We start from the raw sequence: 24,609 nt of genomic DNA, 5'->3' as shown, positions 1-24,609 counted from the left end.
CCTTTCTCATGAGAGTAATCTCCCGAATTGAATAACTGTAATAACGTTGGAGACTTTGGAGCTGCTTTGAATGGCTCCTTTAAATTGGCTGGATGAAATGTGCGCCACAATTGATTTGTCTATGTGGTTGTCAACCAATACACGATGAACAAGACGGCGATCAAGTCATTTTTAACTTGTTCTTTATTGGTTTGTGTCATTGAAGGGGAAGTCAACCCAAAAACACAGGCACGGGGAGAAGATACAAACTCCACACTAGAAGGCCAGACCCTGGAATTGAATGCCGGATCTCTGCCGTGTAGTGCGGTCGTGCTAGCCAGTCGCCCACCATCCCGCCCACTATCACTATTATATAATTCAATGCAGAGTCCAAGGAATAGTTCAAGTGTCCTCTCAGTTAGATTTTGAGAAAAGCTTCCAGAGCTTCACACTCAAGTGCTGCTTCGAACGCACTCATGTCCTGAATGGAGAAAAGGTGGGGGGGGGGGAGACACACAACATGTGATCACATGTTGCGTACATGTATTTGTTGACAGAATTGTGAATCACGGTGCCAGTTATTTTCACACACTTACTTGACCAAGTATTGCGAATCGAGTTTACTCGGACTACACCGCACTCAAAGTTTGAGTCCGGGCTCGCAAGTCAAAGTAAAAAAAAAGTCGCAAATGAGTTCTGGCATTTCAAGGCAACACTGGAAATGCTTGAAAGACCAGACTACAGTTTAGGGCGTGTGTCGCTACTGTGTCTGTGCGCCGTTGTAATAGCTCAAATATTAATTTTAGTTGCATGTGCCCACACACCGTGACGGGATGAATAAAAAAAAACCCAACTTACTCCGCAGTAAGTATCCCCGTTACATATTTGCGGTGGCAATGCTTTTGGGTCCCCAACGATTGACCTCATTAATCCCTTGTCCGCATCACTCGCGGCAATGTCCACTTTCTCAAAAGGAATCTTCTTGCTCTCAAGGACCATGAAGAGTTTCTGTTGGCCTTTCTTGATCTGGAGTAAAACACCATTGAAACAAGAAAGGTAGACTTTTGGGACCAAGTCGCCTTAAGTCCGCAAAAGGGATCAATACTGTACCTGAAAGTTGCCGCTCACACTGGTGTGAAACACTTTGACTGGCATGGCTGCAAGTTGAACCCCAAAACAAGTGATTTCAAGAAGCAGCGTCCGGTGGCAGAACCCGTGTGTCAGAAAGCAGACAAGGCAAGCAGGTTTGGACATGATTAGCCTGGGCGTGGGGGCGTGTAGGCACGCCCACTATGTGTGCGACTACCTTTCCAGTTGTGGCTTATTGACACACACACGCACGAAGAAGTGCTTCGTTGGAGTAAAAAGAAAGTTTTATTGTTTTGTACATGTACAAACACTGCTAAGAGCAACAAAAAAAACCCAGCTCGATAACTCGGCGGAAATTTTTAAGGTCTGGTGTTCACTCCTTCAAGCAACAAATGGCCACTTTGGTGTTAGGCGAGCGCACGAATGCGATCCATCCTCGTATGCCGGTTAGCTGAGTAGCAATTGCCACGGCATGGATGGTCGTCGAGCCCCGGGGGATAGGGAACGTCCCGGCCAGCAAAAAGTTCTTCAGAAAGAATGCGTACGTTTTACATGAAAAACACACAAAAACACCCCAAATATTTATTTTATGAAAAAAAAAAATTGGTTATAATACTGAAAACATTTTGGAGGAAAAAAAACTGCAAATAGACGGAACAGCGTGTAAGCGGGGGTTGACCGTACTTATGAAATGAGAGCAAAATAAACTCTGTTCTTTTGACCAATGCAGGAATCGAAAAAGCCCATAATAAGCGAAGCAAACATATCGGCGCCATCAGGAGAAAACCAGCGGTTCCAGCTCGTAACACACTCGGCCGGCCAGGTCCTCGGGGACCCTCTCCGCAGAGTCCGCTTGGGCCGTCTTGTCTGCCGGTTGGCTCCGAGCGGCTCCCTCGCCGGCGGCCGCACTGAGGAGAGAAAGCGCCTTTTGACACCATTTTGTGTGAGGCGGAGCTGAAAAGCAGTTTTTCTTTTCCCTACCCGCCCTCGAGTCTTCCGTTGCCCGTGTCGTCCAAGTCAGCCTTGCCGACTCCTCCGAGTCGGTTGGCGAACTGAACCGAGGTGCCTGGAAGTGAGAACGAAACATCCTGAGCGAAAAATCCAAAAGAACCGGCTGGGAGTCACTACCTGGCATCTTTTGAGTTTGTTTTAGAAATGACTCATTTGGACACGAGAGCTTACCGGCGCGCTGCCTCCTTCTTCTCCGGACCAGGTAAGCCACAACGATAATTAGCAGCAGCAGCAGCACCCCGCAGACAATTCCCGAGACCGTGGCCGAAGACTTGGCGGCTGCGGGCGATGACGAGACGATAAATTTGAGCGCGGGCGAAAAGTACGGCCGAGCCTTCGGAGCTCTTTGGGTCTCACCGACGACGTTGATGTACAGCGACGTGGAAGGAGTGGACCAAAAAGCCGCGGAGGAGAAGTTGACGGCGTAGAGGCAGACGTAAGCCCCTTGGTCTTTGTCCTCTATATTGGGGAATTCAAACAAGGCCACGTAGAAAACCGTGTGTCCAAACGCCGCCTTGGCGCTGGTGGCGTTGGTGTCGGTGTTCTTCAGGTAGAACGTGCCGTGGGCGTACAGGGAATGTACGGAGCACGTGAGGGAGAAGCTGCTGCCCCGCGTGACCGACACCTCCCGCGGGCTGTAGATCACCATCACCTGGAAGGTGGTCATGGATATGAGCGGCTTCTCCAGCGACACTGACAACAAAAGACACAGACGCGGCTGTTTAAGGCCAAGCTAGCAAAGAACCCAGCGGTTGTACGAGTCGAGTCGAGTCGAAGGGGGGAGCACCTTTGACGGCCAGCTCCATGGGCTCTCCCTGCGGGTAGTAGATGATGTCACTGTCCACTTTCTTCTGATACTCGCAGAAGTACGAGCCCTGGTGGCTGAAGTTGACTCTGGGCAGGCTGAAGGTGGCCGCCTCGCTCTCGCTGTACTTTTGAAGCTTGAAGGAGCCCTGTAAGTTTTTCAGCAGGAAGGTGCCGCCTACGTGCTCGGTCAGGACAGTGCAGGTGAACTCCACGTTCTCGCCCCACCTGACCTCCGCAGAAGGACTCACCGCGATCAGAGGCTTCTCCAGAGCACCTTCAACGACAGGGGGATGTATGACAATTGATTGATGTTTACTGAGGTCCAAGGGTGTACAAGGGAGAGGGGGGGGGCGGGGTGTCCTTAATTTATGACGCCGTCCCATGCAATAGAACATGTCATTTGGCCATTTATTTACAGTGGAGCGAGCTTCAAGACTTGAGCATCACCGCTCGTTTTCTATTCAAACGGCAGGCAAAAAAAAAAAGAAGAAGAATCTGCGGACCGAGTAGGGAGCCTTGTGGAACACCACCGGCTTTCTACGCAATTTGTGCAGAACGTCATGTCAAAAATCGACTGGAACCGATATACGGCAAACCCATGTGGACCACTATCATCATTTAAGGAGTGACGGTGAGTTACCACAGTAAAAAAGAAACAGCTAGATGAATTTATTTTCCCCCAAGGTCGTCGATTACCCAAACAGATGACTCCGGCGTCCTCGGAGTGGCCGCAGTTGTTCTCTCCAAAACCCTGGTGGGTGCAGTGCGTGATGGCCAACTCTTGGCCTTCGCACACCACGTTGTCCAGCCATATGGGGCCGGCGCCCCGCCCAAAGTGCGCGGCGGAGGGGGCCGACACGGCGTGGCCGCAGCCCAGCTGCCGGCACACCACGTCGGCGGCGCTCACTTCCCACTCGTCGTCGCACACGGTCCCCCACTGGCCGGCGTGGAACACCTCCACCCGGCCGGAACAGCCGCCCAAGCCACCGACCAGCTGCAGTTTTGCTGTGAGCCAAACGGTGAGCGAACAACTGAGTGAACTCTCAACTTTCAGGACGAAAAAAATACCAACGCAAAATGGACCTCGCAATGGTTCACGAAGCAAAAGAACGCAGCTGTTGCGACTGCATCTAGAACTACTTGACCTGCGCAGGAGACGCCGGCGTCGCGCTCGTGCTCGCACGCGGAGCCGGTGAAACCCTTGAGCGAGCACCGCTCAAGAGAGGTGGCGTTGGCGAAACAGGCGTCGCTGGCCTCCGCCACGGGCCCGACGCTTTGACCGTAGCGGGCGCCGCCGTGGACGCTCACCACGCGGCCGCACTCCAGACGCTCGCACACCACGTCGGCTTTGGCCAGGTCCCAGTGGGCGTCGCACACCGAGTGCCACGTGTCGGCGTACTGGACCTCCACTCGCCCCGTGCACTCGATGTCGCTGTTCACCAAGCGCACCTCCAAGCTTTCTGCAGGAAGCCAAGAACGGCACCAAATGAACGGAGCTTGAAGACGATCCCGAGACCGGCGCTCAGCAACTTTCGTGAAAGCGGCGGCGGCGGCGGCTGCTTCTTGAATAATTCAAAGGCCCGCCACTTTCACACACTCACGTTCACTTGGAACTACTGTATAACGTTCGTGATTGCGGGTGTCATTCCACAGGCGGCCAGTCGGCGGCGGCGCGCTATTTAGTTTGACGCCGCAAGTTTGAAAGGCAAAGAGCATCGATCGCAACGGAGACACCGATCGACCGCCTCCCGGGCTTCAATCGGGCTTCTTAGGCTGACCTTAAGACGCACACCTTTGGGCGTCATTAAAGACCGCTGGCGGTTTTCTGGGTTCGGCACGGTGATGTCATTTGACAGTCGACAGCAAATTCGCAAAATTGCTCACGACGGCGGACGTTCGCTGTGACCTGAGCAGATGACGCCGGCCAGCGACGTGGTGTTGCACGATCTCTCCCGGGAGGAACGTTGCGGGCACTGGGCCAAGGTGGACTCCGTCCCACTGCACTCGATCTGCGCGGTCCACATGTGCCCCGAGCCGTGGCCGTACTCGCCGCCCGTGGTGATCTTGTGGGCCTTGCCGCAATTCAGCTGCTTGCACACCACGGCCGCGTCGCCGCTGTCCCACATTTCGCCGCACACGTCCCCCCAGCGGCCTTTGTCGTAGAACTCCACCCTGCCGGCGCAGCGGTGGCGACCGCCGACCAATCTCACGTTGCCTGCGGGAGACGCGGCCACGTTGCATAGCGACGATAAATTCTCCAAAGTCCACCCCCCCCCCCCACCCCTGCAAAGACTTTGCGTGGAAAAATTTACCCGAGCATTGGACAGCCGCCGCCTCGGCGCGATCGTGGCCGCTCCGGACGTCCTCGCGCAGCGAGCACTGCGCGAGCGAAGTCTCCCTGCCGTTGCAGGAGACCTCGTAGCCGCCGACGTCGGCGCTTTGGCCAAACGATCCGGCCGCCTTGACGGGATCGCCGCAGTTCATCTCCCGGCACACCACCGCCGCTTCGTGCAACCCCCACTGGGCGTTGAACACCGACCACCAGTGGCCTCGGTGGTGGAACTCCACCCGGCCCGAACACTGGCCGGTCCCGTTGAGCAGTCTGATGGTGGCTAGAAAGAAAGAGAGAGCGAGCCCGCTGCAAAATAGCGCCGTCAATGGGAACCTTTCGCCGCAGACTTTTTGTGTCGGAGTCGGCTACAAACCGACATCGGGGGCACAGGCCAAAACAACTGGCAAATGACCACTGCGAAGCGTACGGAGAGACGCGTCGACGCGAAGCTGGCGGAGGCACGCTCAAAAGCGCAACGCGAGTCGACGGCGGCCGGCCGGCCGAGGCCGAGACGGGCTCACCTGAGCACGAGACCGAAGCGTCCTCGCCGTGATTGCAGTTGGTATCGCCGAAGGCCGAACGCGGGCAGTCGCTCAAGGACGACTCGTTGCCCGCGCATCCCACGTCGTCCAGCCAGATGGGCCCGGCGCCTTCGCCAAAATAGGCGCCCGATTTGGCGGTGATGGCGGTGCCGCACTCCATGGCCCGGCACACCACCTGAGCGTCCGCGATGTCCCACGAGTCGTCGCACGCGCTGCCCCAAACGCCGTCGTGGTACAGCTCCACCCGGCCCGAGCAGCGGTCCGTGCCGTTGACCAGCCGTAGCGTGGGACTGCCTGCGGACGGCGGTCACCCGTTACGCGCTCGGAGTCTGCGTCGACGCCTCGGAGGCGTGCGCTGGACTTTTTCATCGCTCGCATGCAAGTCTGGACTGGAAGCGCGTTTTGCTTGGTCTCACCCTGGCATGAAAGCGAAAGGCCCCGGCACGCCTCGGAGGTCTCCCGGACGCCGCACTGGGAGAAGGAGGTGGCGCCGCTCGGGCAGGAGGCCGCGTAGCCCCTGAGCCGGCTTTCGCCAAAGTCCCGGACGGATTTGGACAGGCCTCCGCAGTTGAGCTCCTGACACACCACGTTGCCCTCCTTGGCGCCCCAGTTGTGGCCGCACAGCTTGCCCCACTCGCCGTTGTGGAAGACCTCCAGGCGGCCCGAGCACGGCGTGCTCCCGTTGGTCAGTCGGAGTGTTTCTGGAGCCGCGAGACGGGAAAATAGGCATCCCGGAAAAAAGGCCGCTTCGCTTTGCATCCCGGGACTTCCGGAGGGGCGCGCGAGTCAGCACCTGAACAGATGACGCCGGCATCCTCCTGATGGCTGCAGTCGTGCTCCCCGAATCCTCGGTGCGAGCACTCGGCCAGCGACTTCTCCTGGCCCGTGCACTCCACGTCGTCCAGCCACGTTTGGTGGTCGCCGCTGCCGAAGAAGGCCTTGTACTTGACTTCCAGGGGAGCCCCGCAGCCCATCTCGCGGCACACCACGCTGGCCTCCTGCACCCCCCATTTGTCGTCGCACACCGTGCCCCACTGGCCCAAGTACAAGATCTCCACTCGGCCCGCGCAGCGGTTGGTCCCGTTGACCAGACGCACCGGTTGGCTGTCTAGCCGGAGAAAGGCCGCGGAAGCGGTGGCGCTGATCCAGAATGCTCTCGTTCACGCGCCGCCACCGAACGCAGCGCTACCTCGGCTGAGTTGTGTCAGCCGCGAGTGAGCGGGGGCTGGCAACGGGAAAAACCGTTGGCTCCCGAGTAAGGCGACGCCGAGACATTTCCGGCCGGACCGCGTTCAAACTCACGGTGAGCGTTTCGCTCTGTTAGCACCCTCTAGCGGCGGATGGCGGAATCACAGCAAAACGAGGTAGCGCTGCGCCCGGCCTTGAAACGCGAGCGTCGCAACGGTGGACTCACCGTAGCAGGAAAGGGCGGCGTCGACGCAGTGCTCTCCGACGGCTTGATGCGAGCACTGCGAGATGGAGGTCTCGTTGCCCGAGCACGTGGCTTTCACCGCCGACACTTTGAGGGACTGGCCGAAATCCAGCTTGTCGGCGGACACCAGAGGTTTACCGCAGTTGATCTCCCGGCAGAGCACCTTGGCCTCGGGCAGGCCCAGCTCACCGCAAACTTTGCTCCAGTGGCCGTCCAGGTAGACCTCCAGTCGGCCGTTGCACCGATTGCTTCCGTTGCTCACTCGCACGTGTTCTGCCGCCGCCGCCGTTTTGGAGGAACAGAGAGAAGAGCGGGACATTCTCTGGTGCAAAACATCAACTGTCATATCGATTCATGTTAAATGGAGAGCGCCCCCACCGCCGGCGCGAGGCCAGTCTTACCCGAGCAAACCACGCCGGCATCTTCGCTGTGAGCGCAGTTGTTGTCGCCTAAGGGCCTGTGCGGACACTTGAGGATGGAGAGCTCGTTTCCGGCGCACTGCACGTCATCCAGCCAGATTTGTTCGCGGGCGTGGCCAAAGTGGATTTCGGCTTTGCGGATGGCCAGCGCCGAACCGCAGTCCAGCTCGCGGCACAACACCTGGGCGTCGGTGAGGTCCCAGTGGTCGTCGCACACCGTGCCCCAGGTGCCGCTATGGAGGACCTCCACGCGGCCGGAGCAACGCGACGACCGCTGGCCCGCCAGCCTCACGTCGCCGCCGTAGCATTCTGGGAAGTCAAAGTTGCTCAACTCAACTCTCCGCTCGAGAGCCGCTGTACACGCGGCAAAAACAACTCGGATGACAACGAAACAAATGAATGACAAAGACTGTCGAAAGGCACAAAAACGGTCCAACTCGCAAAAGCCAAAGCATAGCAATGAATTTTAAAAGGAGTTTGAAAGATGGCCGGCCAAGGGGGCTTGCCTAACTTTCGGAAAAGGCTCCATCCCCTCAGAGCCTCCAAACATTTCCAGTCTGGAATAAGGTCAGCGAGTTGCAAGAATAAAGCCGCCGCCGCCGCCGCCGTTTGAAGGCTCGCGATTCCCGTAAGGTCGATGCTAATTTGCGTCCGGCCGTCAAAGGCATTTCACGTGATTGCTTAGCGTGAAGCAAGCGGACTTTTGTTCGACAACATCAACTGTATTTTCTTTGAAAAGAGAACATTCTGGAACAGACGGCCCGCCGCGAGAAACGGGGGTCCGCCCTTTTACCTTGAAGGCAAATACTGACCTGTCCACACCAACACATGTAGAAAACCTGAGGCAGAAACGATTGACAAACGGTGAGATTCGATTCATCGTCGATGCCACTTTGAACATTTTCAACTTCGGCGACACCCGCAGATGACGACGCACAAGTAAAATTGCTCAACTTGACCGTTTTTGGGTTTTTTTCTTTGCATTGAACGAGTCATCGATCTGGTATCCAACCTGTTTTGTCGCCCACAAAAATGTTTCCCTTCCGAGATTTTGACATGGATTCTTGGACGCCTCGTTAAGCAGATGGCGAGAGAGGCAGAAAACTCACCTACTGTCAGACGAAGAAGTTTCCCGTCACAAATGGAGATCATAATTCAACGTCGTCGATAGCCTGCCAGGATTCAGCCAGAAATTGTGACGCGTGACTGCCAAGATAAGTGCGATTTGTGCAAAGTCAAAAGTGGAAAACGTACCCGTTGAGACCAATCCTTTGCGGCACAGGCGCCGCACAGAAGCATGCAAAATGTGGACTCGGACCGCAAAAGCGTGTTGACATTCGGATCAATCATTAAAGGTGAACCATGACAGTTTTTTGTTTGTTTGTTTTTTTTGGGGGGGGGGGCAATATGTGCACCAGTGGATGGAGAACCGCTAAGTGCCATCCTCACCATAGTTTCTCATGCAGATTTTTATCTGCAGTATGTGACGCGCTCATTTGTACAATTGATTGTTTCTCGTCAAATTACAAATTGTATCAAATGACAAGATTTTTTTTTGTTTCATTTTACACTTGTTTTCCTTGCAAATGTTCATACGTGTTCTTAGAAAACGCAAGACATTTTGTCCCGTGAAATAACAACCCCCCCCCTACGGTGAAACGCCGTCTCCTTCATGGCGCCGTACGAGTATTCGCTCCTCTATTGATTTGCGGGTAAATCATTGCAGAGGCGTGTTTTGATGGGAAACGCCGAGTGCCGCGGGACGAGAGGTCAGGCATGGTGCCACCCTCCTCCAGTCAAAGTGCAAGCACGTTCTCTGCAAAGTTGCAAGAATGGAAATGAGCCTATTTTTGAAAAAAAAAAAAAAAAAGATGACGAAAAACGGCGGACGCGCCCTTTGGCGACGGACGGGAGGCTTCGTCTCTTGAAAAAGGCTGAAGATCTTGACATTAACATGCACTCGAGACATCGTTTTGAATCGGATGGAGTCGACGTACAGACTTTAATATTTTGCACAGTGGCGGATTGACATCGAGTCCGACAAATCCAAAAGTTAAAATAGGACGGGACGCGAGCAAAAATGGACACTTCGTCCGCACACTTTGTGGCCACAACATTGGACAGCCCTCGACCAAATCGAGCGGCGTCCCAAAAAATTCAGAGTACACAAACGACCGTGACAACAACCAAAAAAAATGAAGCGCGGCGGCTCAGCCTCAAGGTCAAGTTGCCGAATTGCAAAAGTCACAACGTGGGTGGATTTGCTCAGCGTGTTGAGCTACTTGAGTGACAAAATATGAGCAACACTGAAGCGTTTATCCGAGGACATGGAGACCCGGGAGGTCTTACAATACCTTTTTTTTTTCTTTCTTCCACCCCCACATTAGCGCAGACGAGCGTGTCAAAGTGGTGTCAGGGCTGATTTTCTGTCCAACTTTCCGAGGCCGCTACTCGGTGAGGTTAGGGCGTGCGCTTGCAAAAAAAAAAAAAAAAGATGCCTTTGTAGCCCTCGTATTGGAAAGCCCCTTAAGTGGTGAGCGCACGTGGTGCCGAACAGTTTCACGATCGTCAACGCTCCCCTCATTGGGGTCGAAAAGTCTCTTTGATCAGAGCGTACATGAGGATTTGGAGGGAGTCCCGCGGAAAGGAGACACAGGAGGAGCTTGCACCTTGCTGTTCGCTACCGCCCTCTAAGACTCCTGCGGTACAAAACAAACAAACAAACAACACCCTCCTTATCATTTGGACAGAGGAGGACGTCAATCGGAAAGTTTTGCGTGACATGCAACCACAAGGGTCTCCTTTGGCAAAAAGGTCAAGTCAACGGACCGCGAGAAACTCGCTCATCCCATTTGAGAGGAGCAAGGAAATAAATCAGATGGCCACCAAAAGAGAGGCTAGGCTGCCTCTCCGATTTCAAACAATTCACGAGAGCGCAAAAAAGTCAAGTGGGATGTCGGCCAAGTGGACGTGCCTTACTTTGCCAGAGGCTTGAGAAGTGACGCCCAGGAAGGCAAAGACGGCGTTGTTCTCTTTGGACCGGAAGAAGTCCTCGTAGTCCTGCCGGGAAGGGAAAAGGGTGCGTTCAAGCCTCGGCCCCGCCCCTTTCATCTTCCGCGTCAAATCAACCTGCCGTTCTGGAAGCAATTTGACGAGAGCGACGGCACCTAATCCGCGCGGGGATTACGGCGGGATTACAGAGGCGGCGTGCAATTTGGACACGGGATTGAGCCTCAACGCACAATGGCCAGGAAAAAGGGAGCTCCCTCCGCAGCCGCGGCCATTCGAATGGACATTGTAGCCTCAGACCGTCACATTGATGTATTAAAAAAAAAAAAAAAGAAAAAGAAAAGATCCTAAAAATCGGATCCGATGCAATCGGCATTTGGGAAGGGCCGGCATGGAAAGAAATGCACATGATTGTGAGGCGCACGCAGGAGGCGAGGGTGTCTCCATCCTACCCCGCAGTAGACGTCGTCATTGAAAATCTGCGGCGGCAGCGGGTTGCCGTTGGGCGGCCGCTTGTCGCGAGGGATGTGGCGGTACATCCGCAGCCGCTCCTCCTCCAGCGTGGCGATGTCCACTTGCTGGAAGCGGATTCCGTTGGCCTCCAGGAAGCCCACCACCGCCTGCTGCTGCTTTTTCACCTGCCGCCACACACACACACACACACACACACAGCGGCAGCTCCTTACACTCGCCGTGCGCCCTTCACCTTGTCACAGACCAACCCGGGTAGCCGAATCCCGAGATATGTTGGGGCATTTTCTCGATTCTCGATTCAAAATCGTGGTCAAGCCATGCGTATTTGGATCCAATGTTTCGTTTGTTTGAATCCGATTCATCAATTCGGCAAAAAGAAAAAAAATGAAAGATCGCCCATTGCAATAATCGTGAGTGAGCAGCTCATATTGAAAAACATGCAGTTAATCCTTGTGATCAGGATCAGGATCTGGATCAACCGATTTCACGCGTACATGCGTGAGCGAGAGAGACAGACAGAGAGGGCGTGTGAGTGACGGGTGTGTCATCATATTTTTTTGGGGGGGGGGGGCGCCACATTCAAGATTTGTGGGTGAATTGCAAAAAGAGTCCAATCCGAAACGTGAATAGAAATGCCGCACACTGCGTACGAGCATGCAAGGGTATTGTTTGCACTCCGAATGACAGGATTAACTTGGATTAAACCTTTCATTACAGCACAAACGGGCACAAAACAGGACTCCTGAGGACAAACGGGCAATGCAAAAACATACAACTGTTGCTTCGTCAACAGTTTAAGTCCCTGCAAAATGAAAATACGGTAAATGTCTTGTCAATTTGACACACCGCGCGGAAGCGTGTTGTGAACAAGCCTGCAACATCTGGGTTACTTTTGCTCAGCGCTTTGTGAATACTTACACTCGTAAAGCAGTTCAAACTCTGTAAACGTCGCTTGTACACTGGACAAACAATTTATGATGCTGACAAGATCCAAATGCGCATTCATGGCTTGCGCCAAAGTTATTTTCGAGCATCACTAACCCAAAGAGTCTTTTTATTCCGGGGTGCTGTGACTGACTAAACTTTCCCCACCTGCGATCTGTATAGAACTTGAAAACTAGTGTACTTTCTTTGTCAATGATCAAAGGCAATGCGCCGTTTTACGTCTAGTGACTTATTGCATTGAATCAATAACCCACAAAGAAAGAAAAGTGAAGAGAATCCCTCATCACTCACCGCCACAGATCCACTTGAGGAGGCGACGTAAACCTTGATGACGACCATTTTAAGCGCACATTACGAGCTCGCCGAGGGGAGAGCAAGTGGAACCGACGCTATCGCTCAAAAGCAGCGAAGGAAGCGATAAACGCGCACGACGAAGTGTGTTTTATTACATGACAGAGAAGACGACGCTTTCGTTCAAACTACGCTCTAGTCACGCTTGTACTGACAGGCTAGTGATATTGAACGCTACGCTTCCGGCGTTACTTTTCAAATTAAAACCGTGAGAGTCATGTTCTTCCATTTCCTCCTTGTAACGCGCCGACGATTACAATATTATCTACAGAAAAGCACACATTCTCTCTTAAATACTGTTTCAGAGGGAAAAAAATGTAGGATTTACATTACAAGCCAACGAAATTCGACACAAAACATCATCCTTTCTATTTTGAAGTTTTATTGTAGATAACAGCCTCAATTTCAGACTTTACTGGCATTAATAGCCTTAAAGTTGGGGTTTATTTTGATGAATGGCCTTTATTCTCGTCTTTTTTCCGTAATTAATAGCCTTGGTCTTCAGTGTATTTGATCTAGACTAATAAAACCGAAGAAAGAAAATATTTAAGGTTAAACAAAAAAAATTACTCGCATCCACTTTGTCTGACTCTGCAGATGATGAATAGTGAAAAAACGATGATACTTCAAAGTGAGAAGATAAAATTAAAAATAGGAAAAATATGAGAAGAGATGACTGGTGCCAAAGGTGACAACCATCACTTCGATTCCCAGTCAGTGCAACGATCACATTTTCCTCCCGGAAACAGTATTGTTTATATTATTCTAACCCCCCCCCCCCCCCTCCCGGTGATTAATTTTGTTTGATAGGGATGGAACTTTTCAGTACTTCTGCACCGCCGTAGGCCGAGTCAAGCGCGTAATGTAACGCAAGACGATCTGGTGACGTCATCAACGCGGTTCCTATGCAACGGCAGCCAGCCAGCGATGGCCGTCACTCCTGCTCTCCGTCCTCCCTCCCCCTCGGTTCAATCTCGATCCACAAACTCGGGGGATCCACACAAACTACCCGCGCGCACAAGACGCCAATGTTGAATTGGGACAAATAAACAAGGCGGGGAGGATTCCTCGCGCGGCTTTGTAGCACGTTAGCGGTGTTAGCTTAGCCACAACTTTAAGCCCCCCCCCCCCCCCCCCCCCTCTGGTTCTCAGGCGAGTTTTCCCACTCTTGAGACGGTCCAACAGTCATGTCAAATTTAGCGTGGAAACCACGAGCGTTTCCGGTGGGGTCATGGCCGTGAAGGTGGAAGACGAGGACACCTAATGGTAAGACCCGCCTCACCCGTGGCAGTGTTTAGTTGTTCTAACCGAGCAGCCCGCATAGCTTTCCGTTAGCTCCTCCAATATAGCTGTTCGGTTGGGGTGGCGTTCAAAACACACAGACACACACACACGTTATTTCTTGAACGTGGACAAATTGGTGCTTGAGGCCCAGTTGTGTGTGTCAGCGGTGACAATAAAGCATCCGACAAGAGCAGACGGTGGTGAGGGTTTAAGCCTAATCCCGTCGAAGGTGGAGGGAGTCCCTTCCCAATGCTTGCAACGACACTCCATCCGATTTTAGTAGCAAACTAAACAGGAATTCAGACTAGGAAGGAATACTTGGACCTAAGTGGACAAGCGCGCGACTCGTCGAGGTGAATACAAGCTTGATTTTGGCTTTGCGGGCTTGCGTTGCCATAGAAACGTGCCCATCAAGCTGCTACGACTTGGGCCGGTCTCTATTTTGGCCGCAGTTAGACTGTGGCTCGCGGTTCAAACGGAGCGCCAATGTCCGATTTTGTTGCACTCCCACGTGCAGTGGACCCCGGTTGATTGCGGGGAACGCACCGCTGAGCGAGAGAGCGTCCCTTTGCATCTGTTCTCGCTTTGTCCAGGTCAAGGGATCAAATTCGATCACTTTGAGGATGTGAAAAGAAGACCGTCGTCTTGCTTCAAGCCGTTTGTCACGCCAAAGTGAAGTTTACATAACCCAATCAGGCTCGGCATTGTATATTACGACATGAAAAGGTTTGCAACCGCACCGTGATTTCGTGTGCTACCTTATTGCAAACATACTCTAGAAAACGCCATAGACGGGCTAATGGAGATAAGCATCGACGGTGAGGACACTGGAAAGCGACTGCCACCGTAGCACCCATGGAGCAGATAGTGACGGCACCACGTTGCACCACAACCACCGGTACCCTGAATTCTTGGTGCGTTGTATTCAAGTTGAGGTGGCCGTTGCAAAGTGGCTTCACGTTTTGGTTCATCCTCCCAATTGTCAAACGCGCACCTTCTCTGCATCTTGAGCAAAAGACACGCTGTGCGAGACTTGCTCTCATGTCTGTTTTAAAGCCTCGAGCGCATTGCGTTGTTGCCAAGAGACCGGCAAGTCCTCAGAGCAAGCCGTTGGTCTCGGTTATGTCAAGTGTCTCCACCTCCATTGCTTAGTAGCAAGCAACATCGAGGTTGGCTAATCAATGTTCACCTTTGCAAATCTTTTATGAGCTGCCTTCTTTCTGAATAAGTATCTGTGAGCGTGACAATTCTTCTTTCGTCTCCCCTTGCCAAACCGTTCACGACAGTCTTGCCTTGGTGAACTCAAAACAAAATGGAGTCCAAGTGCAACGCGTCCGAAGACGACTGGGATGACAATCGGAGCCGACGCTCCCTCGGGATAAGGAAGAGTCGAGCGGCGTCCGCCAGCAAAAAGCACAAGCGTTCCAAGAACTACCGAGACAGGATCCGGGATGAAAAGCCGGCTTCCCAGACTGAAATCTACCCCGCCGATCCCCACCGGCCGTCGGACGACGAGGGGCGGCGGAGCAAGGGCGCGTCTTACTCGGATGACTACGACGACGATTCGGAGCGCTCGCTCTCGCCGTACGCGCCAGATCCGACGCTCTCGCCGACGCCGCCGGCTCGTGCAAACCTGATTTCCAGCAGTTCGCCCTACAATACAGGTTTGCCGCGCACCTGGAAAGGAGCCGAGTGTTTTCAAGAACAATTACGTTTGATACGATTGTTTGTTACTCTTTAATAATACACTATTTACTCTATAGGCGATGTTTGAAGTTAAATTTGAATTTAGCATATATTCCCCCCCCCCCCCCATGCGCATCAGGTATGGAGAAGCGGGTCCGGTCCCGCCCGCCGCGTCCGGGCCGAAGCCGCGCGACGCGGTCCCACAGCAAAGAATCCCTCCCTCCCAAAGACCTGGACCCCCTGACGAGGCAAATGCTGTCGGGCCGTTTACTGAAAATCAACGAGTTGCGCAATGTGCACGGTGAGCTGCAGCTGCGCATTGCCGAGCTGCAGAAGGAGAATCGGATTCTTAAGCAGGTACTCTCAGTTTAAGAAATAAATTCGCAGTAAATGTCATTGATAAACCCGTCTGCTAATACCAGCGGCCAATTAAGAGATTGGAAAAACCCTCGAGGAGCTCAATTTTCGAGTCCGTTAGCTGAATCCACACACAATGGGGAAACTCCGTAGGCGGGCTCTTCATTTCCGTGATCAACAATTTGCTACCTTCCGCAAAAAAAAAAAGCGATCAATGATTTTGAATGAGGGGAAAAGTTGTAATTCGGCTCTCATTGAAGTTTATTTGGGGCGGCAGCTTCACACGCGTCAGGAGAAGGCCCTTCAGAACTACACGGACGCCGAGAGCAAAATCTCCCAGATGCTGTCGTGCCACGCCAACGAGACGCACGTGCTGCGCGAGCGGCTGCGGCGCACGCGGGAGCGCGAGCGCGCCGCCGAGCGCCGCCTGAAGGAGAAGGAGGAGCAGCTGCTGAGGAGCCACGCCACCGTCGGACGCATGAAGAAGCTGGTGGAGCAGCGCGAATTGGGCGCCCGCGAGGAGCTCAGCTGCAAGCTGGACCAGGAGAGGGCGCGAACGCACGAGGCCGAGCTCAAAATGAAGGTGCCGACCGACGACGCGCACGCCGCGACACTCGCATCGCGGGAGAGCGGAACCAATTCAGCCGCGCGCGTTTCCGTGCGTCTTCGTCGGGTCGTGGGCACCGTGCCGCCGTGGGGCGGTAGAACGCAAGCCGCCCAACCGCACGGAAATTCTTTTGAAATGTAGCCGCGTGACCTGACCGTGCGGTTTTCAACGCGCGGTCCTTGTTGTCGACGATGTATGAAAAGAGCCCGTACCTTCATGCGCAGAGCTTGGCGGTAAACGCTCGGCTTTGTGTGCACGCGCAGGAGCTGGAGAGGAACATGGAGCTGATCAACGGCAGCCACCACAGGCAGCTGGCGGCCGAGAGGAAGAGGACGCTGGCCGCGCAGGAAGAGATGAGGAGCCTGCAAAAGGAGCTGGAACAACTGGCCAATAAACTGCGGGTGCTGACAAGACTGCAGAAGCACATGCAAAGCGTACACTTGCCTGCGAACGACACATTTGCAACAGTCTCCGCGCCGTTCCGTTGCTTATGATCACCCCCACCGAAACGGAAAGGCGAAGCAACAATGTCGTCATCTTTCGCAGGAAAAAGAGCGGGAATTGGAGAGCCGCAACATTTACGCTCACCGTATGGGAAAAGCCTCACCGAGGAAAGCCGCCGACGGCGACCCCAAACACAAACGTGAGAGGCAGAGGCGCCCTTCGACCAGACGGTTACAAAAAGAGAAGTGTGGCGGAATTAATCTCTTGTCTGGAAAAAGTCTACAGCCGGACGCATTCCAAGGCGGTGCAGACGCACGAGCGCAGCAGCGGCAGCGCCGATTTCCCCTCGCCTCCACCCGCCTTGGTGGAGGACAACGACCCCGCCCCCGACGGATACCTGTCCCTCAAGGTAACGTCTCCGAGCGGGATCTGCCTTAGCCACCCGAATGTCGTTTTGCCTTGAAAAATCTCTTATGTAGTGATTCAGATAGACGCCAATTCCCTCATCCCGACACGAAACAAGCGAAAAGCCGACGAGAACCTCCGAACTTGATTCGCCGGCCGCGCGTCGCGTGCGGACGAAGCCTCGTCGGGGATAACTCGGTCTACCTTCGAACGCCACTAGAAAGCGGGGAACTCGCCACTTTGTAGCCGACGGGGAGCGATTCCGAAGGCGGCCCACATTTTTGGTTTCTCTGCTTTGACGTGGCCAGCAAGCGGATGCAGTGGACAGTGGAGCCAAGCCAGAGCAGGAGCATCCGAAGAAGACGGGCCAAGACCTCAGAGACTCCAGTGAAGCCAAGGAGTCGGAGGAGGAACGTCAGGCAAACACCCCGGATGGCCTCCAAGTGACGGCCAAGCTATTCGGCGCCGGTGAGTGGAGTCCACAAAAGTGCAATCGCAGCCGGTCCGCTTTCCGGCGTACTTCCTGTTGCGCCTGTGATTTGTCGCAGACTGGGAGAAAGAAAAGGAGGAGGTCGAGACCGACCCGCGCAAGAGCGTCCGTGCCCAAGAGGAAGCGCACCGCCGGTGGAACCGCCGCGACGGCGGGGACGCTGGCGAGGCGCGTCGCAGAAAAGACCAGCTGCTGGCCAAGATGCGAGAAATCGACCTCCAGAACGAGGAGGCGCGCAACCCCGTCTTCGTCGACTCCTCCGACTCCAACGCGGCGGGCACCTCCGCCGCCGAGACGTCGCCGTCTCCGGCCCGGCGCCGAAGCCTCTGCTCCCCCAAGTCCGACGACGACTGGATCTTCGCCAGCTACGCGCCCTCGCTCGGGAACCCCCGCCAAAGCGCGGCCGGGGGGGAGGACGGCGACCACGCGCTGGAGGCCATCGGCGTCTTCAGCCTGAAGGGCGCCGAGACGGCGGAGAAGAACAAGAAGTCGTCGCTCATGCAGCAGCTGTTCGGCTCCCTGGCGGCGCCTTTGGGCGAGACCCGGACAGCGGAGCTGCTGGACGGCGTGGCGGGCGGGGCGCGGGGAAGCTCGCGAGGGGCGGGGCGCCTCGGCTTCGGCCCGCCGGCCGCCTCCCTGAGCGCTCGGCACGTGGTGGACAGCCGCCCCGCCGTCCGCGTCATCCCCTCCTTCGACGACGACATCGAGGAGCTCACCTTGTAGCTCCAGTTTCCACCTTACCCGACGGGTCACTAAAATGGATGACCGATTAGTCGGAGCGGGCGTCCCTCCACAGAAGACGATCGGGGCCAGCTCACGTGCGCGACGATTCATGGACGCTTTTATTTCAAAGTCGGAATGATTCCATCGGATCGAGCCGAGCGCGAGACGGTGTGGCGCGACGACTTTTGAGTTGTCGTTTTTCATACATTTGAACATATTTGCCGATCGTGTGAGTATGGCATTCGCTTTCCAGCTTGGTCTCTCCAATAAGAAGACACATTTCCAATTAATTTTGTCAGCGCTCGGAGCACTTTTCTGTTAATTTATTGCACTTGGCACACGAAAAAAAGGACAGTGTGTTTTTCCACATCTCGTGTCTTTAGGCATTTGTGGTGACATTTCGTTCCTGATTAAATATGCACCCTTTTAAAAAATCGCGTCGATACTTTTTGCGGAGGACATCGAATGGGACCGTCATTCTGGACCGACCGCAGCCCCGACACACTTGTGTCTAAAGCGGTTCATCCTGGGGGATACATTCCAGATTCAAATCCATGATTTCAAGAACACATTTTCCAAAGTGGTGTCAACCCTCCCAGACGCTTGGAACACATCGTAACTTATTTTGAAAAACGTTCTCAACGCACGGTAATTGTGCGAGGTGCGTTCCCAATCCGGTCAGGCCTGTCATGTCTGATCATGGGCTATAGGGGGCGCAAATGGCCTGGGATTCTACTTACGACAACACTTTGGTGTCGATTCCAAGTCCCCGAATTTGGTGAGAACATCACCACCACAATCCAATGTTCACTTTGTCCGAGTTGTCTTTGGCAACGCGCCGAAGCAGCAAACGAGTCAAGCTCGAATGAAGACATTCAACCAAGCTTGACGAAGCGACAGCTTGATTTGGTCCGACTGTATTTTAGGCCGTTTCAGAGAGCACAAAATGAATGATAGTTTCAAAATCCTTCCAAAAATGGTGAACGAGAGGGGGTACGTTGTACGCTACTAAACCGGACAAAAACTAACACATACACGGGGGGCGGGGGTCATAATAAGGCGGCAATAATACAAAATAGCCCAAATACAAGATGATTCCATACACTCGTGAGGAACGGGTTGTCGCTACATTGCCGACAGCGGTGGCAGATACTGCCGATAAGTGAGTACAAAAATAACAAGAGATTGACTGCATGTCACCCTAAGTGCATTTGATTGACTTCATATGACTACTAACCTTCAGTACGATGATGCCATCAATCAATTCAGTCTGAGGGATTACGGCACAGCTCCTTCGCCTTCCAGGCTACAGCCGAGCGCTTCAATGTCATTGCTGATGTCGCTGATCATTCGGTCCCACTCGTCGCCCTCCGAGGTCTCCCCGCCCTCCTCCGGGCCCTCGTCCGAGGCGGCGCCGTCCCGCCCTCCGCCGCTTCCCGCCACGCCGTTGCCGTCGGCGGCGGAGTCGGCCACCCGTCGGTAGCGGCCGAAGCTGTCGGTGATGATGCCGCGGCCGTCCTTGACGCCGATGGTCTCCAAGAAGTTCTCAAAATGCTGACTGTCCTTCTCGGGGATGAAAGGACGGAGGCCTGTGACGGACAACGGGAAAACGTGTTGTTCCGTTTGTCCACTGCGCATAAACGTCAAAATGACATCGACGTGATACGGTTATGAACGGTGGACAATTCACTCGTTTGTGTAACGCGACTAAAGAGGAGCTATTTATAGTCTCAATCTTTTTCAAGCAAACAGTGATGTCGTGAGCGCGCCGCTGTGTTAATGCATGTTCGCGATGCCCCGCGGCACCTGCATAAAGGGCAAAGGCGGCTTTACGCCGAATGACGTCGCTTTTACTCTTCGCGCGGAAATGTTTGGAGTAGAAAAGAGAAGAAGTCATACCAAGCAGAAGAAACTTGCGGCTGTCTCCGTAGAGCTGCCGCAGGTTAATGCAGAACTCGTGGATGGAGGAGCCGTTGCGGTAGTCGTGCAGCAGTGCGGCAAACTGCTGGATTTCCTGGGAGGACAGCTTTGTGCGCAGCTGGACGGCACAAAAGGTACGACACACCATGATCACAAAAAAAAAAAAAAAAAAAAAGAGAAGAAGGCGGCCAACTGTTGTAGCGGGCATAGCTACCGTAGTCATGTAGTCCTGGAGCAGCTCGGCGGCCGTGGTGCTGAGCTCCCCTTCGCTCGCCGCCTTGGCCTGGGGGGAGGCGGGCCCAGAAGCCGACGGGGAGCTGCCGTCTGCTTCCATCGATGCCTGAAATGGACTTGCGTGGGGTCGGGGGGAGGAGGGGCTTTTCAAAGAACATCGACTACTTCCGCGTACAACGTGAGGAAAAATGAGACGGTGAGCTCTTACAAAGGGCTGGCCTCGCCTTCAAACGCTTCTTTCATGTCCACTTTGCTTGACGAGTCATCTGAGGAAGCATCGAGTTGGACGACAAAGTGAGTACTTGAGCACACCAGGTCCAATTCTCGCACCTCACTCTTCCACCTTTCTCGCCAACATGCGGCCCACTCGTGGCAGATGACGCCAGCGGACTGTCCAAAGGGTCCATGAATTTTGGGCGACTTTTCCATCGAATACGTTTATCGGGGCAATCCAAATTTGAAAGCGTAATACTAACACGTGAACATTTTTCTCAGCAAAGCGTTTGATTCCCGAGAGTCGGCTTCCAACGCTTACCGCTGTAGAGGGAAAGATGTCTTGTGGGCGTGGTGGCTCCGTCAAAGATGGCTCTGTCCAAAAAGTCGATGGTGGACTCGGTGTAGACGATTTGAAAGACTTGGCTGAGCAGCAGGCACAGCTCCTCGGCGGCTGCCTGGCACGCGTAACAACAACGGATCATTTTCCCCACCTTCTCCCTTCCCAAATATTATTATTATTAATCATGGGCTTTTTTTTTTTCTTTGAGGAGGCAAATTGCTGCCAAGATGACCAAGGAACGCAACGTACTTTGTCGTCAACGGCGAGGACCAGCAGACAGCACACTTCCACCAGCACGGCCCCGCTCTCCGACAAAGAGCTTAGCGTCTGAGATTTGTTGAGATCGGGACAGGAGCTCGGACAGGGAGAGCCTCCGGATTCCTGGGCTGAGGAGCGCAAGCAGACGTACGCGCAATGGTTCAGCATCACTATTCTGGTCGGACACACCGGCGCTCCACTTCGTACCCGTCTTGATGACGACGAGGTGCAACGAGTCGTCCCGGATGTAGGACACGGCGGCAATGTCGTGGATGGGCACCCTCAGGATGATGTCCTCGCCGTCGCGCCACACCAGCTTGACGTTGTACGCCGACAAGCTCACCACGGCGTCCTGCTCCGACGTCAGCTGGCCCGCCAACTGATGCGCCTTCTGCCGACAGGAGCGACGGTCACGCGTGCGCGATCGCCTCCGGAGACGGCCCCGAGTCTCTAAGGCCCGGTCCGAGCCAAGTCCCCGACCACGAGTGCAGTTCAAAAGCTACGACGAACGACAGCGCTGCGACAGCCTGCCGCTCGTAAAAGTTTCGAACCCCCGTTCGATAGTCTGTGGTGATTCTCGCCGACTTACTCTTGCACTGTCAATGAGCTGGAGGACTTCAGTCCTGCTCGATGGGTTCAAGTATCCCGGCACCGATGTCAGCTGTCCCAAATACTAGAAAGAACACAGCACCAAGTTGTGTCAAACGGTGTCAATTAAGTTGAGGGCGAGAGGTTCTTCTCTTCTCTGTTTTGGGAGTTTTCCCTCACTTTGACTTCCTTCTCAATGTAGTCATTGAGCAGGATGTCGGGGTCGATGCGGTGGTCGGGTTGCGAGAGAGAGACCGTGTGGAGTGCCCGGCGCTCCGCGGACTTCTCCTGCGCCTTCTTGTCCCGTCCCTTTTCGCCCTTCAGGAAGACCCGCTTGAAGGGCGACACGATCCCAGGCTGAGGGGGGAGGGGGAGAACCCGGGGGCAAGTTCAGAAAACACAGAGACGCTTACAGCACGCATCGCGGCAACACGGGACAGCAACAATTGACCTCACGAGGAAAAAAAAAAAGAAAAAAGAAATCGCTCTCGTTACTCGGTGCGAGCCGTCTCCGTGTACGCTGGAAAAGAAGCAACCACTACTGCCCCGATACTTACACAACGTGTTCTGCGCAGGTTGGTGAGAGCTTCCGACGTATTGCGACTAACTAATTTGGATTATGTCGCCGCCATAGGACTCCCCCCCCCCCCCACTCAATTCTGAGTAAACGCCATGGGACACGGTTTCGTTTTCTCCTCTACTGCATCAAAGCACTAACCCTAAGAGGCTCTGAGCACGCTTCTCAATCAGTACAGAATTTCAAGAGCCTACCTCGTACTCCATGCAACCAATTGCCAGCAGATTCCCGTGATTGTTGAAGTCGTTTACTCTTATAACCCGTTGCCTCACTTTACGCTTGCACACAGTGGCAATGTCTCAGGGCGAGACGCGCGAGCCACAACAGAAAAGGGAAGACGTTGCCTGGGGAGGAAGTGGACCGCCGCAGCATCCTGTGATGACACCGGCGCTCAAACTCGACGACGGGGCAACTCTGCATTATTGAACACTGGGTGGCTTCACGCGGCAGGTGCATTAACATTGTATGCTCGCTAGAGAAACGTGAGCTCACAGCTGTTCGATTCGAGCCCGTTTCTGATCCGCATCGGAACCAAATAATATTCACGCTTTTGTTCGTGTCGCTTCTTACTTTTAACGTTCATACTCTGCCGTTTACTCGTCGAACTGAATCCACGGGCTGTCATTTAACCAAACGGCAAAAGGTCGAACTATTATTTTCGATCCGAGAGAGACTGGAGAATAAATGCGTGATTAAGGCAACGTCGTCTACTCTGCAATTAGCACAGCTTACTATCGCCCTCGAGTGGCACAAACGAGAAGTGCAGGACCCATGACATCACTATCAGGAACGACCGACGAGCCATAATCGAACACATTTAATTTATGAGCGGAATATGTCTCATTCCTGCCGTGTATCGAGAAACGCGTAACATAAGAGTATTCTTGAGCTGGGTGAGGTGACGTCACTGGAGGTGACTAAAGCTAAATCTCAGCGCCACAGTGCGAGACGTGGAGTGCTACTGGTTCACTTACACTCTCGTGTTTCTAATGCTGGCTTATTTGGTACCGGAGAGACGTCATGATAGCTCTGGGACTAACTTTGGCGTCAAACCCGCCTGGTTCGGCGAGCTAGAGCGGGTTAGCATGCTAGCCAACCAGTAGAAGTGAGCGAGTGGCTGGCCGTACAAAGTGTTAACTTGCCTTTTTCACTTTTTTCACATCTTCCTCCATGTCTACGGCGAGGTCCTCTTCCTCATGTTCTGCTCGCCGCCTGCCCCTCGACCGTCCAAGCGCGACACGACATAATCAAAACGAAGATTCCGAGAACTCCTTCCAACGTTAGCTTAGCTTGCTAGCCTAGCACGGATGAAGTTGGGGTGGGTGATAAGCGCCATTCTCATTTTTGAACGTGTGCCGAAGTCCTTTGGCGGAAAGGCGCCATACGAGCCTTCCGGTGTGAATCCAAACGGGGGGTTGTTAAGCTACACGCCTCGCCGATCGCTCTCGAAACAAAGTGGAACAAAACAATCCAAACTTTTCAACCGTGCCGCCATTTTGGGCGTCGAATGCGGTCAGTCACGCACAGCAGCGCCCCCCTTTGGTCCAAGTGGCCACACGCAGCCAGTGCACGCTCACGAAGTTTTGCAAAAACCACACAAAGCGGAACGGACCCCTTTGTCGGCACACAAAAAAAAAGAAACATGCTCTTAGACACGACTAAAAAGCTCTCACACGAACTCTTACACTCTCACTTGCACCACAGATCCCCCCCCCCCCCCCCCGCTCAAACTGAAACGCCTGAAAACACACTACTGTACCTACCTACGCACGCTTATACGCACGACTATAGCTGGAGAATCGATGATGCTACTGCTTGATAAAAACATGAACGACGCGTTCGTTGAATGTAAACCTCAGAGGTCTGTCAGCTCGGGGAATTAACGGAGAATCCAAAGTAAACACGGCGAATCAGCATTTAGCTGGTACGCTGCCCGCAAATATACTAAGCTAATAAACTATACCAGTTTAAAACCTACGCGCTTCACCGCTTGAGCCAGGAAAAGTGTTTGCCGAGGCCTGCGCCGCGACTTGGCAACCGCGAACGCTCCATTCAGTGGATGCTTGAGAGTGTGAAAAAGCTTTTAGCCG

The 24,609-nt window shown here is 54.0% G+C and overlaps 5 protein-coding genes across 17 annotated transcripts; 1 reads left to right on the top strand and 4 right to left on the bottom strand.

Moving 5' to 3' along the window:
* Positions 1-165: 165 nt before the first annotated feature.
* LOC147187344 (SH3 domain-binding glutamic acid-rich-like protein 3) lies at positions 166-1,248 on the bottom strand. The gene is made up of 3 exons (XM_086099812.1): positions 1,090-1,248; positions 838-1,005; positions 166-460 (listed from the first exon to the last, which is right to left on the bottom strand). The coding sequence occupies exons 1-3, from the start codon at positions 1,231-1,233 to the stop codon at positions 398-400; spliced, it is 375 nt and encodes a 124-aa protein (XP_085955938.1). The 5' UTR covers positions 1,234-1,248; the 3' UTR covers positions 166-397.
* Positions 1,249-1,330: 82 nt separating this feature from the next.
* LOC147187343 (scavenger receptor cysteine-rich domain-containing protein DMBT1-like) lies at positions 1,331-8,953 on the bottom strand. Of its 3 annotated transcripts, none has more exons than XM_086099794.1 (17): positions 8,866-8,953; positions 8,721-8,783; positions 8,424-8,450; positions 7,594-7,920; positions 7,175-7,465; positions 6,554-6,868; positions 6,177-6,461; positions 5,740-6,054; positions 5,199-5,498; positions 4,793-5,101; positions 4,032-4,346; positions 3,583-3,891; positions 2,867-3,160; positions 2,437-2,772; positions 2,251-2,358; positions 2,050-2,156; positions 1,331-1,976 (listed from the first exon to the last, which is right to left on the bottom strand). In XM_086099794.1, the coding sequence occupies exons 2-16, from the start codon at positions 8,761-8,763 to the stop codon at positions 2,086-2,088; spliced, it is 3,645 nt and encodes a 1,214-aa protein (XP_085955920.1). In that variant the 5' UTR covers positions 8,764-8,783; positions 8,866-8,953; the 3' UTR covers positions 1,331-1,976; positions 2,050-2,085. The 3 variants fall into 3 exon arrangements, with proteins under 3 accessions (XP_085955920.1, XP_085955918.1, XP_085955919.1); XM_086099792.1 differs by having other exon boundaries at positions 2,050-2,134; positions 8,866-8,952; XM_086099793.1 differs by lacking the exon at positions 8,866-8,953 and having other exon boundaries at positions 2,050-2,134; positions 8,721-8,801.
* Positions 8,770-16,637, bottom strand: sh3bgrl2 (SH3 domain binding glutamate-rich protein like 2). Of its 4 annotated transcripts, none has more exons than XM_086099814.1 (4): positions 12,331-12,804; positions 11,073-11,258; positions 10,591-10,671; positions 8,770-8,817 (listed from the first exon to the last, which is right to left on the bottom strand). In XM_086099814.1, the coding sequence occupies exons 1-4, from the start codon at positions 12,376-12,378 to the stop codon at positions 8,794-8,796; spliced, it is 339 nt and encodes a 112-aa protein (XP_085955940.1). In that variant the 5' UTR covers positions 12,379-12,804; the 3' UTR covers positions 8,770-8,793. The 4 variants fall into 4 exon arrangements, with proteins under 4 accessions (XP_085955940.1, XP_085955942.1, XP_085955939.1 ...); XM_086099816.1 differs by lacking the exons at positions 8,770-8,817; positions 12,331-12,804 and adding exons at positions 9,583-10,310; positions 16,537-16,637 and having other exon boundaries at positions 10,586-10,671; XM_086099813.1 differs by lacking the exon at positions 8,770-8,817 and adding an exon at positions 9,583-10,310 and having other exon boundaries at positions 10,586-10,671; positions 12,331-12,799.
* Positions 13,218-18,693, top strand: lca5 (lebercilin LCA5). 7 transcript variants are annotated; one of them, XM_086099796.1, is made up of 11 exons: positions 13,218-13,656; positions 14,454-14,588; positions 14,731-14,843; positions 14,961-15,338; positions 15,500-15,717; positions 15,995-16,300; positions 16,588-16,758; positions 16,871-16,967; positions 17,047-17,177; positions 17,482-17,641; positions 17,722-18,693. In XM_086099796.1, the coding sequence occupies exons 4-11, from the start codon at positions 14,987-14,989 to the stop codon at positions 18,384-18,386; spliced, it is 2,100 nt and encodes a 699-aa protein (XP_085955922.1). In that variant the 5' UTR covers positions 13,218-13,656; positions 14,454-14,588; positions 14,731-14,843; positions 14,961-14,986; the 3' UTR covers positions 18,387-18,693. The 7 variants fall into 7 exon arrangements, with proteins under 7 accessions (XP_085955922.1, XP_085955923.1, XP_085955925.1 ...); XM_086099802.1 differs by having other exon boundaries at positions 13,219-13,656; positions 16,588-16,725; XM_086099798.1 differs by lacking the exon at positions 13,218-13,656 and adding an exon at positions 13,675-14,027.
* On the bottom strand, positions 18,673-24,228 carry ccm2 (CCM2 scaffold protein). 2 transcript variants are annotated; one of them, XM_086099807.1, is made up of 10 exons: positions 23,662-24,228; positions 22,123-22,299; positions 21,944-22,027; positions 21,562-21,745; positions 21,346-21,482; positions 21,076-21,211; positions 20,749-20,806; positions 20,521-20,656; positions 20,286-20,424; positions 18,673-19,975 (listed from the first exon to the last, which is right to left on the bottom strand). In XM_086099807.1, exons 1-10 carry the CDS (start codon positions 23,689-23,691, stop codon positions 19,665-19,667), a joined length of 1,392 nt encoding a protein of 463 aa, XP_085955933.1. In that variant the 5' UTR covers positions 23,692-24,228; the 3' UTR covers positions 18,673-19,664. The 2 variants fall into 2 exon arrangements, with proteins under 2 accessions (XP_085955933.1, XP_085955935.1); XM_086099809.1 differs by lacking the exon at positions 23,662-24,228 and adding an exon at positions 22,714-23,429.
* Positions 24,229-24,609: the final 381 nt, after the last annotated feature.

The sequence above is a fragment of the Hippocampus guttulatus genome, chromosome 20 (assembly GCF_054856545.1).
Source record: "Hippocampus guttulatus isolate MCC_2025c chromosome 20, RoL_Hgut_1.0, whole genome shotgun sequence".
Classification (NCBI taxonomy): Eukaryota; Metazoa; Chordata; class Actinopteri; order Syngnathiformes; family Syngnathidae; genus Hippocampus; species Hippocampus guttulatus.
The sequence above is the reverse complement of the archived record's forward strand: the minus strand, read 5'-3'. Positions and strand labels throughout refer to the sequence as shown.